Here is a 16373-nt window from a genome sequence, read left to right as displayed (position 1 = left end):
GCACAGCTATACCAAGGTTATTTTTATATTTGCCTATTCATCACACTAAAGGGAAATTCTCATGCATGTATAATTAAGGTTTTTTCACCTCACAGCACAGTGTTTGGCTCTGCTGTAAACTTCACATACAGTTTCTGCTCCACAACAGCTTTTGTTCAGCTTTTCAGATAACAGAAAATAAAGTATATAGCTTTTAAAACATAAAAACTAGAAATATTAACATTCCCACTGACATATTGGCTTAGATTCATAGATGTGAAGTGGATAAGGGAACTTGCTTTTTAGGCAGCATTATGTTTTTAATTCATTGAGCCTTGCTTCACATTTATTTCCCACAGATTCGTTAGCATGAGTTCCAACACTATAGTGGCATGAAATGCCTAACACATGGAAAATAATTACAACAACTTTGGAAATGCACTTGAAACATGAATGAATAATATAAATGTCTATTATTTTTTATTTATTTTTTTAAATGGGAAAGAGGTCACTGGGTAGGTCTTGTTTTGGTATTGTAAAGCTGAAAAACTGATATTTTTCAGGTTTTCATGAATGCTTAAAAGATCATAAAACCCCAAATGTTACTTTAATGATTCAGATAGATTTTACAATTTTAAACAACTTTCCAAATTACTGCTATTATCTAATTTGCTTCATTCTTTTAGGATCCTTTGTTGATTAAGCAATAATGCACTAACTGAAAGCCAACAACATGAGACATATAGGTGCAGCCACCAATCAGCAGCTTCTGAGCCTACAAAGGTATACTTTTCAACAAAGGATACAAAGAGAACAAAACAAATTAGATATAAATAAAATGGAAAGTTATTTCAAATTGCACGCTGTATCTAAATAATAAAAGAAAACTCATTGTGGTTTAATGTCCCTTTAATTTTATATACGTGTTTGTTATCTGTAATATTTTCAAGGTGTTTTTGTGATGTTGGTATCCTATACAGTTGAACTAATTCTATGCGCTGAGAGGGGAACGTTACACGATAGATGCTTCTCTATTGATTAATATGGTGAGTAATTACAACTTGTGGATGTGAAACTGGGTAGGGTACAAACGTTTTTTATGTTGCACATTTTTGGAGCTGCAATATTGCAGTGAGTTTTCCATTAAATATTAGATTCACAAATGGGTTTTATTAAATTTGTGCCATTTAATCGCAACATGTTCAACACTATTATGGGATACATCTGAACACAACCTAAAAAGATGAAATCTTAAATGTAATTAGAGCATTTAAATTAAAAAAAAATTACTTATATTATCAAATTGACTTTGTTCTCTTTGGTATACTTCAGTGAAATGCATAAGCTTGGGCGCAGCAATGCATTACTGTGAGCTAGTTGGTGATTGTTGGTTACAAACATATCTTTCTTGTCATTGGATCACCAGATGTGTTTACCTTGCATTAATGTATTGCTGCTTATGAGTTTAAGCCATTTGCAGGAGTTAAACACATAGTTATATGCAGGCAATAGCAGAATAATAACACATGTTAACACATCAGTACATTTGTTTTGTACTTTGTTGTCCCTTTAAAGCAACACTGATTTTTACCTTTACCATAGTATGTCATTTGTGACAGATTTAACATACTAATTTTCCAACTAATTTAACTAATCAGTAATAGCATGAAAGGCATTTGTATTCCCTCTATATGCTAAAGCCTGCATTTTTATGAATTTTACTACCTACTTAACTACAAAGGGCTTCAATACATTTCTATATTTGTCTATATGTATGCACATATGTAAGTATATGTGTATATATGTCTATAAATACATATACACACATATAAATACACAAGTACATATGTACACACACATAGCCATATATATATATATATATATATATATATATATAAAGCATGTTAGAAATAACTGCATAAAATCAATACTTGGGTATGAACACTAGTATATGAAGAGTTCTTCCTTCGCTTCATTAAAATACTTTAATAGCTGCATTGGGCATTTAAATACAAAGCAGCACTGAGTACCACTGATTTATCTCCTATCAGACCTAAATAACTAAACAGAAAAAAAGAAGAGAAGTGTATTTCCAAGTAAGCACGCTCCATTGAAGGGAAAATGATAAGTACGATTTTGTTCTTGCCAAATAATCCTTTCTTTGTTTGCTAAAATTATTCCATGTTCTAATACTCTCTTTCAAATCTTTCTTGATCGTAATGAAAAGGAGCAAATGCAGTTTTACAGTTTAGAATAATAAAAACATTTTCAGATATAAACATAGCACAAATAAATATCTTGCTGTATCTGCTACTTTTTAAGTGGTTTATTCATTCTCCCCTAGCTGCACATTTCTCATTTAAGAAGCAAAGAACACAGAGCCCTTACTCTCAGTGACAGGTAAACCACAGGGGATAAAACGGATCAAGATATGCATACAGCAGCTGTCTACCTTTTTGGCTTTTCTTAGATACGTCCTGGCAGAGTCCTTGAAAGCTTCCTCCTCATCAGGTGCCTTAGCTTGAAGATAACATACCCATCCCAACAGATACCATACCTACAAGACAAGGCCAGGTTTTAGGTCATACATTGTATAATTACAAGAAGTAAGCAGCATATGAGCGAGGCAGAGAGAAAAAGGAGAGACACAGAGAGAAAAAGAGATAGAGGGGGAAAGGAGAAGGAGACAAAGAGGGTACAAAGCAGAAGCACAATAACAAGGCCTATCATGCATAGGAATGTATAGACACATAGATGACATTTATTTATTATTTGTTTAATCATAATGTGACATATGCACAGTAAGGAAGTAAATGTATATAGTCCACCAAATGATATTTGTGTTATAAGTAATAACCTATGACATCCTCCTAAAGTAACTTCCACAGCTTTACTTTATTATGAAATGCAACCAATGGCTACACCGAGGACCCCTCATATTAATCCTATTAATGTTACCACTGTGTTTAAAGGGACATTCAAACCAATTCAGTTAGAGCAGGGGTCAGAAACCTTGGGCCCCCAGATGTTTAGGAACTACATTTCCGAGACACACTTTAGGCTGTCTGAGCATTATGGGAAATGTAATTCTAAAACATCTGGGGGCCCAATGTTGCTGACCCCTGAGTTAGAGCATTCAATTTTAAATAACTTTCCAATGTATTTCTATCTGTTTTGTCCTCTTTGTATCCTTTGTCGAAAAGTATCCCTAGGTAGGTTCAGAAGCAGCTGATTGGTGGCTGGACATATATATTTCATGTCATTGGCTTTAAGCTAGCTCCCAGTAGTGCATGACTGCTTCTTCAGCAAATGATACCAAGAGAATGAAGCAAATTAGACAATAGAAGTAAATTGGAAGTTGAAATTGTATGATCTATCTGAATAATGAAAGACTTTTTTTGGGTTTCATGTTCCTTTTAAGGTCAATTGTGTTGACATCCATATTGTGCTATTCACTCAGATCCCTTATTGTCTCAGTCTCCCTATGCACAAAAGGCAAACATGCAACTTCCTTTGAGACTGACACTATTAAAAAAGTCACATTTCTTTCTGTCTCTTGTCTTTTGTCACATATTCAAAACTATATCTGAATCACCACCACCACCACCAAATCCTTAACATTCAGAGGAGTTGTTATATTCAGGGTATATTCTGTCATAAACTAAAATCTGCTTAAATTGTTTGTACTTAAGGTTTATCAAAAATGTCTAATATGTTTGCATTAAAATGTTCTTCATTGTGGCAGTGGTGAACACAGCTGAAAAAAGTGCTTGCAGTAGCCCCATCAGTATTATACAATTTTATAAAACTTTCCAATTTAGCACTATTATCAAATGTTATTCAGTCTCTTCTTATCCTTTGTCGAAGAAGCAGCAATGCCCTACTGGGAGCTAGATGAACACACATCTGATGAGCCAATGACAAGAGGTATTTATGTGTAGCCACCAATCAGCAGCTAATTCCCAATAGCTGCTTTTGAACTTACCTAGGCATGCTTTATAATAAATAATATCAAAACAATGAAGCATATTATTTAGATAATAGAAGAATGCTGGAAAGTTGTTTCAAATTCCATGTTCTATTGGAACCAAGTTTAATTATTTATTTACAGTCCATGGTTCAGCACCATGGATAGCACTTGCTTATTGGTGGCTTAATTTAGCCACCAATAAGCAAGAATAACCCAGATGCTGAACCAAAAATGGTCCGGCTCCTAAGCTTTACACTCCTGCTTTTTTAAATAAAGATAGAAAGAGAACAACTGATAATATGAGTAAATTAGAAAGTTGCTTAAAATTACATGCTCTATTTGAATCATGAAAGAACAAAAATTGGGTTTAGTTTCCCTTTAACTGTTTAATACACACTTTAGTACTAACTTTTCATATGTTGGTAAAAATAAGTCATACATCAGCATTAGAGACTAAGACAATACATTAACAGCACTTAAAATATTGGTGAATGTAATGAGATATGGGTTATACAAAGTTATGTTTGTAGTCAATGTCAGATAACAATATGAACATTTTCATAAACTGTGGAGAGAATCTAAAACATCTGTTACTTTAACAAATTTAATTTTAGACCCAGGGAAATTATATTTTATGTTATTATTTTCTTGTGTCTACAACAGCATGGGAAGAACATAAATCAATATAAATGTTACAGAGTAGAGGGCATTTGTGGATGTTTTAAATACTGTTTAATTATGTTATTGGAACGTGCTGAAAAAATAACAGCAGGTCAATGGCCTATTATCTACCAAAGTTAATTAAAACTGTGTAAACTAATAACTGCAGATTTAGTTAAAGAAAAAAACAAAAACAGTAGTTTCACAACACATGCATTCCTATTTGATTCCCTCAAAAGGGGATTTAAAAGTATCCCAATGCTATGCAGGCAGGGGCGGACTTAGACCAATCAGGGCCCACGGGGAAAAAATAGGGAAGAGCCCCACACTGTCTCACACTGCCCCAAATTTATTAAAATGTATGCAAATGAACATGCCCTGCACCTCAGGCCCCCCAACCTCCAGGACCCCCAATGTCAAGGACCAGAGGCAGGGCCCCCAACCTCCAGGGCTAGATCCCATACTCCATGGCCCTCACAGTGACAGACCCCCAACAGGGCCCACCCAATCTAGGACCCCCTAGCAAGAAACCCCACATCCAGGCACAAGGCAACCACTAAACCCACACTTAACTGCTTAGTAACTGATAGGGCAGCTGTCAGTCCCAGCTTAAGCAGCACACCAGGAGCCATGGAAATGCAATTTGTGGGCTCCCTGCCATGCTGGGCCCTCGGGCCATGTCCTATTTACCCAGCTGATCAGTCCGCCCCTGTAAGCAGGTCCTCCATACTATTGCAAGGCAGTTTACAAAAACAACTTTAATTGGTTAAAAAAGGGCTGCTTGATAGGTGCTGATTGGTGCTTTATGCCTGTCAATCAAGCTAGTGCGCAAGAGTTACTTACCAATCAGTAGTAGTGTATGCTCAAAGATTGGTAACTGGGGGCATTTTAGAGGTTCAGATTTAGAAAAAAATTTTTTTTTTAAAGCATCCCTTTTTTTACCATCAAATTGTATGCTGAGAGAGCAGGGCCCTGGGATATTACTGAGATTTATGTCACTATTATCAGTTAAATACAATTAACAAAGGTACAATCTATTCTGGCTGAGCTTTGAAATACAGAAAGGAAATATCTTAAATATGAAAATAAAATGTTTTCTGAACAAAACTAGATCCATGTTTGCAAATGTTTGGACTTTGTGATTAGTAGCAGTCATGTAGGACCAGCATCTCTCCATCTCATACTCCCCCTGCACACACAAGGATCCATAATCATGAAAAACAGCAGCCGCAGGGTGCCCTCAACACCACTATTAAAGTAGGCATGTGCAGAGCCAAAGATCTGATCTGAGGGCTCATGTAAGTAGGGCCTGCAAGGCCAGGGGGACTGATGTAATGTGGCTGACAGAACAATTGTAGGGCCAAGAATCGGGTATGAGTCATGGCATGGATATATCTGACCCCTCCAACTGTCCCTATTTGTGCGGGACAGTCCCTAATTCTGAGCTCTGTCCTGCTGTCACTCTGAGACAGCCGTATGTCCCTATTTGCAGAATTTCCCTTAGATCCGCCCATAGACTGCCTACAAACCATCCAGACACTCCAATAATCCCACCTATTATCTACCTGTGACCCACCCCTTCCATTATAGTTCAGGGGGCCTGATTGCAAAGTGCCGGCAAGTGGCAATGTGTCTCCCATTGGAAACAATAGGGATTGCATCTTCTGCAAAAGACTGGCAACATCGGCACTCATCGGCAAGCTAAGTGGGGGTGGGTGGTGGCGTATTTTAAAGGTATCTACACAGCACATTCACTGAAACAGAAAATGGTTTCTGTGTCGGAACACTTAAAATATTACATATTTCGCCAGCCTCGACACCCATTGAGAGGTTTAGTAAACCACCTCTGATGCTGCCTTTAAACAATGACGTCAGCCGCTTGGAATAATTTGCCGGCTTTCTCAATATTGTGTTGTATCCCTTTTGAATATATCGCCACATTGCAGCACATTTGATCATCAGGGCCCTAGTCACAAGTGTTAGGAATTATGGTTTATGGCTAACAGAGGTAGTGCAGTCTGGTTTGCGCGTGAATGACAGAGGAGCTGCAGGGGGGAAAAAAACATTTGAAGAAAACATCTGTACAGTAGCTTCTTGTTTTGAGTTAAATATTACAACTTGCAAACATCATTTCCATACATCTGGTTTATACATTTTGAATTTTTCTTCTAAAAAGATGGTATAATTGGGCAGGATTATAAATGACTTTACAGCAGACAATTTGCTATCATTTCTAGGCTAACTACGGAAATATAGGTTACTCAGAAAACCATTCACACACCTCTAAACTCACTGGTATCAGATAATCATCAATTATTTCCCCTTCTGTCAGACCAATTTCTCTGGGTCTGACAAGTCACTTGCTGCGATGCTCAGTATACTTAATAATTTTGGATTCACTTACTCCTCCGAGAAAATCTATCAGTTTTCTAAATCTTTTGCCATCTTTTGTCAGTTTCACTTATGTCCTTTGACCCTGGGCCAACAAACTCAGGAATATACGTATGATCTTGTTACTGCTCAGCAATGTCATTAAAGCTAGATTTATCAAAGTCATTCTCCTATAATCACGTTCAAAATAACTCATACGCACTGATCCGCATATTCAGTAAACTATTGTGCGCCTTTAATTGCGCAAATCTGAAATAAATCTGTTCGCCTTCGCCTAGGCGCATGGGCGCGCTCCCGACAGTGCTAATACATTGCTTACAGATGTCATTTTAGATGCAAACATAGAAATACGACTTGTTTGGAATTCATCATTGCTTTGCGCCGATAGGGAACTGAAATTTTGGCTTCAATTGCGTGTTGTATATTTCGCCATACAGACTGAGGCGAACACCATTATAATACATGCTTTTACATCTTCTGATGCAGTACTTTCTTCTTTTAACTAATTTTTCAAAGGCTCAGCGACAAAAAGAGACTGTTATTGCAAGAAATTTGCGCTTCCACAGGTGCATATGGGTACCAACAGTTTTATATATATATATATATATCGATATATTTATTTTTCTGATCTTCAATTATCAACATATGGCACAGAAACATTATATAATATAAATATAAGCTAAATAGTTACCTAAAAAACGCTTTTTTAATCAAAACATGGCGGCGTAAATATTTATAGGGATGTACTGTGATAAATAGGGAGTAAATAGGGAGTAAATGCTTTTGCTGACAGACGAAATTTGTCATTATTACACCCCATTTTGTCATTATTAGGCGCACATGTGCGCTTCTCCGGAGGCGAGCTAGGGCGCAGTTACAGGCAAAGTACATACAGAGTTCGCCTAGCCTTTGCTAAATCTAGCCCTTAGAGTAGTATTACACTGTTTCACACATTCTTTCACACATGTAAGATACAGAGTACACTAACTTTAAAATACAATCAGAGAATGATCCTCAAAGAGTATATAACAAAAATTTAAGGGACAGTGTATTAAATGTGTTAAATTATTTACAAATACCTCCTATCCCTTTATTTCGGTAATTTGAAATAACTGTTTTGCCTGTTAAAAACACCACATCTACTAAAAATTTAAATACTGCAGTAATGGTTGGCAAGCGGCAACAGATGAAATCACATTCCCAGTAGAGGTGGGAAAGATAAATGTTAATTGTACTTTTGTGTATACAGAGACAGAGAGACAATGGGACCGATTTAACAAAGTGCGAGCGGACATGATCCGCTGTCGCGATCATGTCTGACGCACATCAATAAATGCCAACAGCGTATGCTGTCGGCATTTATCATTGCACAAGCAGTTCTAGTGAACTGCTTGTGCAATGCCGACCCCTGCAGATTAGTGGCCAATTGGCCGCTAGCAGTGGGTGTCAATTAACCCGATCGTATGAGATCGGGCGGATAGAGGTCCACCGCCTCAGAGGAGGCGGAAGAGGGCTATGGAGCAGCGGTCTTAAGACTACTGCTTCTAAACTTCTGTTTCCGGCGAGCCTGAAGGCTTGCGCAGAAACGACTGCATCAAGATCCATACAGAGCTTGATGAATCGACCCCAATTAATCATTTGTGTTTATAGAGAATTATAAGATAAGTGTTCTGCTCTTGAAAAAATATGAGTGGCAACTGGGAGGTAGCACTTCAAAAAAGAAATATCTTTAACCCAAATTAAATTACTTAATTAGTGTCTGAAACATTGGTAAATCATTCATCTCAACTTTATTTAATTATAAATTCAGTCATACCAGCATACATACTTGCTAAAATGACTTAAGCTTGACAATAATGAGAATATAGGTGGAACAGATGCTATAGGTTTAATTGTACTTGTCCTGAGCGGTGGCTCCTTCTATAGCGGGAGCTGTATTATTAGTATCTTTCCCTATAGCTTATATCTATATTACTGCAAATGTATCAGATATAATTAATCAATGAACACACCACACAATTTGGATTGCACTTACAAGATGAAGATTTATTCAGGCGTTTGTTAATAATGATAATGAGCTTGAAGTTCAGAAAAAATCGTTCATACACGATTAGATGCAAAGTCACTTGCTATGAATACTTGAAAAGTCCCTCCAGATAGTAAAACCGGGACCAAATTTTCAATTCCTTATGGGCATCTGTACTAGTGACTCTGAAAAGCGGTCGCTGTATTTTAGGAGCGCCAAAGCCTATGCCGATATCGTCACTCTGAAGGAGTACGGATCCTCAAACAGTCCAAAAGGCTGTTGAGGCTTTTTGGACTGTTTGAGGATCCGTACTCCTTCAGAGTGACAATATCGGCATCGGCTTTGGCGCTCCTAAAATACAGCGACCGCTTTTCAGAGTCACTAGTACAGATGCCCATAAGGAATTGAAAATGTGGTCCCGGTTTTACTATCTGGAGGGACTTTTCAAGTATTCATAGCAAGTGACTTTGCATCTAATCGTGTATGAACGATTTTTTCTGAACTTCAAGCTCATTATCATTATTAACAAATGCCTGAATAAATCTTCATCTTGTAAGTGCAATCCAAATTGTGTGGTGTGTTTGTTGTACTTACCTACACTTGAGTCTGTTTGCGCTTGTGTGTTTTACAGATTTGGGATTCTATTTTACTCCGGGAGGCACGAAGGACACCCTTGGTCAATCAGCTGCAACAGGTCTCGTATAATAACAATAATACTATTTGTTCTTGAGATTGTATAGTTTTTCTTTCCAGGATATTTGTTTGCCATATGTAGTAGAGGGGTTATATTTCCCTTATATATTTTATATTTTTTATTTTTGTATATTTCCATCTGCAAGTTTATATTCATCTTAAGGTTTTTATTTAAACATCATATACATATATATATATATAATTTTTTTTATTTTTTATTTTTTTGGTATTTTTATTTTTGTATTTATTGCTTTAAAGTATTAAGATTTTGAATCATCCCTAGCAGTTAGCGCTGTTTAATCATTGTGTTTAGCTAATTAATCAATGAAGTATGTCAAAGGTAGACAGCTCCCACCAAACTTGGTAGTGGAGCACCGCTAAAATTCAAGAATAAATAGTATCTATTCAAATATATCAAAGACTGTCAAAGCAAGCAGATTTAAAAAGTGAGACACCGCTCTCCAAACTTTCCCCTGACACGCGTTTCACATCACGTTTCTTCAGAGGTTGAGATGAACGATTTATGAATGTTACAGACACTAATCAAGTAATTTAATTTTAATGGGTAAAAGACATTTCTTTTTTGAGGTGCTATCTCCCAGTCGTAACTCATATTTTTTTGTGAGTATACAGTACTTGTCTTTACCCACTATGGGTGCAAGACAATAATCTACCTTAAAAAATAAATACAGGTACTCTTAGTGATTCCTATATTAGTGTAGTCCCCTCACCTTGTTCTATAAAAAGTGTTCTGCTCTCCCTGCAAGTTCAGCCCATGTTAGTGAGTTGTGGTTTCACAGAGCAAAAACAACTATATTGTATACACAAATAAATCTAAAGGAGCAATTTCCCATACATTGTATACTCTGCAGATGATATAACAAGTTATTGAAAACACATTAAGAGGAAAACTATTTTACAGCACTATATTGCAAAAGTTATACAAACAAGATAAATATTTTTGTTAGCAAAACTTTCCATTGTCTTGCAGTCCAGGAAAATACCCCCGGGAAAGCCTTTTTCAATATGTATCAAATCCGTTGATGTGGCTAATTAATGTACAGGGACTGCAGAATTATTAGGCAAATGAGTATTTTGACCACATCATCCTCTTTATGCATGTTGTCTTACTCCAAGCTGTATAGGCTCGAAAGCCTACTACCAATTAAGCATATTAGGTGATGTGCATCTCTGTAATGAAAAGGGGTGTGGTCTATTGACATCAACACCCTATATCAGGTGTGCATAATTATTAGGCAACTTCCTTTCCTTTGGCAAAATGGGTCAAAAGAAGGACTTGACAGGCTCAGAAAAGTCAAAAATAGTGAGATATCTTGCAGAGGGATGCAGGACTCTTAAAATTGCAAAGCTTCTGAAGCGCGATCATCGAACAATCAAGCGTTTCATTCAAAATAGTCAACAGGGTCGCAAAAAGCGTGTGGAAAAACCAAGGCGCAAAATAACTGCCCATGAACTGAGAAAAGTCAAGCGTGCAGCTGCCAAGATGCCACTTGCCACTTGCCACCACTTGCCCAAAAGCACAAGGTGTGCAATACTCAGAGACATGGCCAAGGTAAGAAAGGCTGAAAGACGACCACCACTGAACAAGACACACAAGCTGAAACGTCAAGACTGGGCCAAGAAATATCTCAAGACTGATTTTTCTAAGGTTTTATGGACTGATGAAATGAGAGTGAGTCTTGATGGGCCAGATGGATGGGCCTGTGGCTGGATTGGTAAAGGGCAGAGAGCTCCAGTCCGACTCAGACGCCAGCAAGGTGGAGTACTGGTTTGGGCTGGTATCATCAAAGATGAGCTTGTGGGGCCTTTTCGGGTTGAGGATGGAGTCAAGCTCAACTCCCAGTCCTACTGCCAGTTTCTGGAAGACACCTTCTTCAAGCAGTGGTACAGGAAGAAGTCTGCATCCTTCAAGAAAAACATGATTTTCATGCAGGACAATGCTCCATCACACGCGTCCAAGTACTCCACAGCGTGGCTGGCAAGAAAGGGTATAAAAGAAGAAAATCTAATGACATGGCCTCCTTGTTCACCTGATCTGAACCCCATTGAGAACCTGTGGTCCATCATCAAATGTGAGATTTACAAGGAGGGAAAACCGTACACCTCTCTGAACAGTGTCTGGGAGGCTGTGGTTGCTGCTGCACGCAATGTTGATGGTGAACAGATCAAAACACTGACAGAATCCATGGATGGCAGGATTTTGAGTGTCCTTGCAAAGAAAGGTGGCTATATTGGTCACTGATTTGTTTTTGTTTTGTTTTTGAATGTCAGAAATGTATATTTGTGAATGTTGAGATGTTATATTGGTTTCACTGGTAAAAATAAATAATTGAAATGGGTATATATTTGTTTTTTGTTAAGTTGCCTAATAATTATGCACAGTAATAGTCACCTGCACACACAGATATCCCCCTAAAATAGCTAAAACTAAAAACAAACTAAAAACTACTTCCAAAAATATTCAGCTTTGATATTAATTAGTTTTTTGGGTTCATTGAGAACATGGTTGTTGTTCAATAATAAAATTAATCCTCCAAAATACAACTTGCCTAATAATTCTGCAATCCCTGTAGATACAAGTATACACAAGCTCCTGCAATCACTGTGTACAATGTTTTAAGATCAGGGATCTGACGTATCTGGGACCCACTTCAGCCTCACTGTGCAAAGTGGAAATACCACAACTTTAACAAATAAAATACAAGAAAAATTAATGTTTGGTGGTGGTGTTTTTTTTTTTTAACTTTGTTTAAATAACAAAGTGAGTTTAGTTTCCCTCACCATTATATGACTATGCCAGCTGCCTACAAATAAAACTCAGATGTAGTCATTCAGCCATATGCAATACAAAGGTCCTCACTGAATAAAAGAAATCATAAACCCTGAACTTACATTATACAATATATTGAGTACTTCCCTAGTAAGGCAGTTTTTAAAGCACACTGGATTATCCTATAACCCTTAGGAGACAAGTCCCTTGAGTCCTTTAGATACAGAGAGAAAATGACAGAGATGCTGAATTCAGAACAAACATTATTTAATGGTTTTCTTTATAGGCGAGGTCTGCTTATAGTGCAGTTTCTTTTAGTACACGTGTGATGCCCTTTAGTGTCAGTCTGAGTTCATTCAAAAATACCATGTGATTGTGATGAACCTATGAAGAGCAGAAATACTTAACCCCAAAGAGTCATTTTAACATGTTTATGAGTACATATTAAAGGGAAACTAAACTAAAAAATGTTTCTTTAATAATTATTATTATAATTATACTTTATTTATAAAGCGCCAACATATTCCACAGTGCTGTCCATGGGTACAATTAATTTAAATAAAACAATGATATAAAACTTGGAAGAGACAGGACAAAATTTACAAACACATACAGGAGCAATTTAGTGCCCTATTCCTGTGGGAACTTGCAATCTAGAAGCGTAGCAGGTTGAGAAACAGGAGGTGAGGACTGCAAGATTGAGAATGATAATAATGCAGAGTTAAATGAGGGAAATGTTAGGTAAGTGAAATGTATTATTGAGTTGGGTGGTAGGCTTCTCTGAACAAAAAAAGTCTTCAGGGAGCATTTAAAGGAAGAAAGATTAGGGCAAAGCCTGACAGCACGAGAGAGAGTGTTCCAGAGGGTAGGTGCTGCACGACAGAAGTCCTGCAGTCTAGCATGGGAAGAGGTGATAGTTGCAGATGCAAGGAGAAGGTCATTATTGGATCTTAGTGGGCGGGCTGAAGTATACTTGTTTATTAGATAGGATAGGTAGTGGGGAGAGGCGTTGGTGAGAGTTTTGTATGTAAGGGTGATAACTTTGAATTTAATTCTGTTGTGAATGGGGAGCCAATGAAGGGACTCACAGAGAGGTGCAGCAGATACAGAGTCATGTGAATGGTGGATTAGCCTGGCAGAGGCATTGAGGATGGATTGAAGGGAGGAGAGGTGGGAAAGAGGAAGGCCAGTAAGTAGGTTATTGCAGTGGTCAAATCAGGAAATAACAAGGGAATGGATTATTTTATTTGTGGTGTAAGCGCTCAAAAAAGTGCAAATCTTGGAAATATTGCGTAGGTGGTTACGGCAGGATGTAGAAAGCGATTGGATGTGGGGGATGAAGGATAGATTTGAGTCAAGTGTAACTCAGAGGCAGCAGACTTGGGGCAATGGGGAAATGGTGATGCCATCAACAGGGAAAGAGAAGTCAGAAGCCGGCATAGAGCTTGAAGGGGATTAGAAGGAACTCAGTTTTGGACATGTTAATCTTTAGGTGATGAGAGGCCATCCAGGAAGAAATACCAGATAAGCAGTCGCTGACATGAGAAAAGACAGATGGAGAGAGAGCAGGGGTGGAGGTAGATCTGGGTGTCATCAACATAGAGGTGATATTTGAAGCCATAACTGTTGATAAGTTTACCCAGTGAAGAAGTATAAATGGAGAAGAGTAGAGGGCCCAGAACAGATCCTTGAGGTACTCCAACAGACAGAAAAAGACCTGTGAGAAAGATATGAGTGAATCCAAGAAAGAGCAGTGTCACAGAGACCAAAAGAGCTAAGGGTCTGTAGGAGGAGGGGGTGGTCAACTGTGTCGAAGGCAGATGAGAGGTCAAGTAAGATGAGCATAGAGTAGTGGCCAATATTTTTAGCAGAGAGAAGATCGTTAGTAACCTTGGTAAGGGCAGTCTCAGTTAAGTGTTTGGGGTGGAATCCTGATTTCAGGGTTCAAGCAAGGAGTTGGTGGGTTAGGCTATTGTAAACTAGTTTTTCAAAGAGTTTTGATGTTAGTGGAAGCAGTGATATGAGGCGGTAGCTTTCAGGAGAGTTAGGATCGAGGGAGGGTTTTTTGAGTATAGGAGTGACTTTTGCATGTTTGAAAGAAGATGGGAATGATTCAGATAGAGCAGGCCAATTTTAAGCAACTTTATAATTTACTCCAATTATTTTTTTTTTTGGTATCCTTATTTAAAAACACAAGAATGTAAGCAAAGGATTCGGACCATTTTTGGATCAGCACCTAGGTAGTGCTTTTTGATTGGTGTCTTCATGTAGCCACCAATCAGCAAGTGTTAGCCAGGTGCTGAATGAAAAATGGGCCGGCTCCTAAGCTTACATTGAAATAAAGATAGCAAGAAAACAATGACAAATTTATAATAGGAGTAAATAAGGAAGTTGTTTAAAATTGTCTGCTCTATCTGAATCATGAAAGTTTAATTTTGACTAGACTAGTCCTTTAAGCAACTTTCTAATTTACTCCTATTATCAATTTTTCTTCATTTTCTTGCCATCTTTATTTAAAAAGCAAGAATGTAAAGCTTAGGAGCAGGCCCATTTTTAGTTCAGAACCTGGTTTATGCTTGATTATTGGTGGCTAAATGTAGTCACCAATAAGCAAGCGCTATCCAGGTGCTGAACCTAAAATGCGCACGCGCCTAAGCTTTGCATTCCTGCTTTTAAAATAAAGATAGCTAGAGAACAAAGAAAAAATAATAATAGGAGTACATTAGAAAGTTGCTTAAAATTGCATGCTTTATCTGTATCATGAAAGAAAAAAAATTGGGTTTAATATCCCTTTAAGCAAATAAATATTATAGTAACATGTCATACATATCAGGAGCATATTACAGTACTTTTCAGAATTCTACAGCTCACCATTGAGGTGCAGTGTTTCCTTGTTGAAACTAATTGTATCTGTTTGGTGGGTATGTCTCAAGATCAACTGAGATGTTATTTAAAGGGACATTCCAGTCAAAATCCAAATGCACATAGATTAATTACATATTTGAATAGAAACATATTTGCATTATACGGTATTGGCAAAAATGTTTTAGTGTTAACTTTTTTTGCGCACATGCATGTGAAGCACAGTAAGATATTCTCAGTGCACCAGCATTTTAATAGTGCAGCTGCTCAGAGCACCAGTGGGGCTTATATCATGTCAGCAATTAACAAAGTCATTACCAGATGGTACAAGCACATTAGGCTCTCTGACCAAGTGCTGTGTTTAAAATGCTGGTGCACGGTGCATACTTAAATACACATTTGAAACAGCTATAGCTTTTATTAGCATCATTTTTGCTAATACATGTATATTACAAAAATGCATCCATGTTGTTTCCAATTTTGCCTGGAATGTTGCTTTAAATTGTTTTACTACAAATTGGGGTGGGCTTTTGCTTTAGAAAAATCTGTAGATACCGCTGATCTGAAATACATAGAAGATTTAGAGAAATAGAGAAGTTAGTAGTTCATAAATTACTGGGTTCCAGACATCATAGAGAAATATTACTTCCATGCAGAGTGATAGTCATTAACTCAATTATTCGAGTATTATCAACTTTCTAACTATCTGACCCGTGATCAATCAGGTTTTAGACCGAATCACTCCACTACAACTGCCCTCCTAAAAGTTTGCAACGACATCCAAACTGGCATGGAACAAGGAGACCTAACTGGAGCTATTTTCCTTGATTTTCCTTGATTTTGCAAAGGCTTTTGACACAGTGGACCATGACATACTACTTCTCAAACTAAAAAACTCTGGTATTGCTGATCGCCCATTAACCTGGTTTAAATCATATGTATCGGATCGATCACAATATGTCTCTGTCTCTAATAGTGACTCCCTCCCTCTCCGAGTCACA

The 16373-nt window shown here is 37.5% G+C and overlaps 1 protein-coding gene across 1 annotated transcript in view; it reads right to left on the bottom strand.

The window, feature by feature from the left end:
* Positions 1–16373, bottom strand: part of LOC128660260 (uncharacterized) — a 1245247-nt gene that overhangs the window by 224689 nt on the left and 1004185 nt on the right. Inside the window, exon 10 of the mRNA XM_053714016.1 lies at positions 2432–2536. Within this exon, the coding sequence (XP_053569991.1) occupies positions 2432–2536 (105 nt within the window). The remainder of the gene's footprint in view (positions 1–2431; positions 2537–16373) is intronic.

Source organism: Bombina bombina, chromosome 5, assembly GCF_027579735.1.
Source record: "Bombina bombina isolate aBomBom1 chromosome 5, aBomBom1.pri, whole genome shotgun sequence".
In the NCBI taxonomy this organism is placed as follows: Eukaryota; Metazoa; Chordata; class Amphibia; order Anura; family Bombinatoridae; genus Bombina; species Bombina bombina.
The sequence above is the reverse complement of the archived record's forward strand: the minus strand, read 5'-3'. Positions and strand labels throughout refer to the sequence as shown.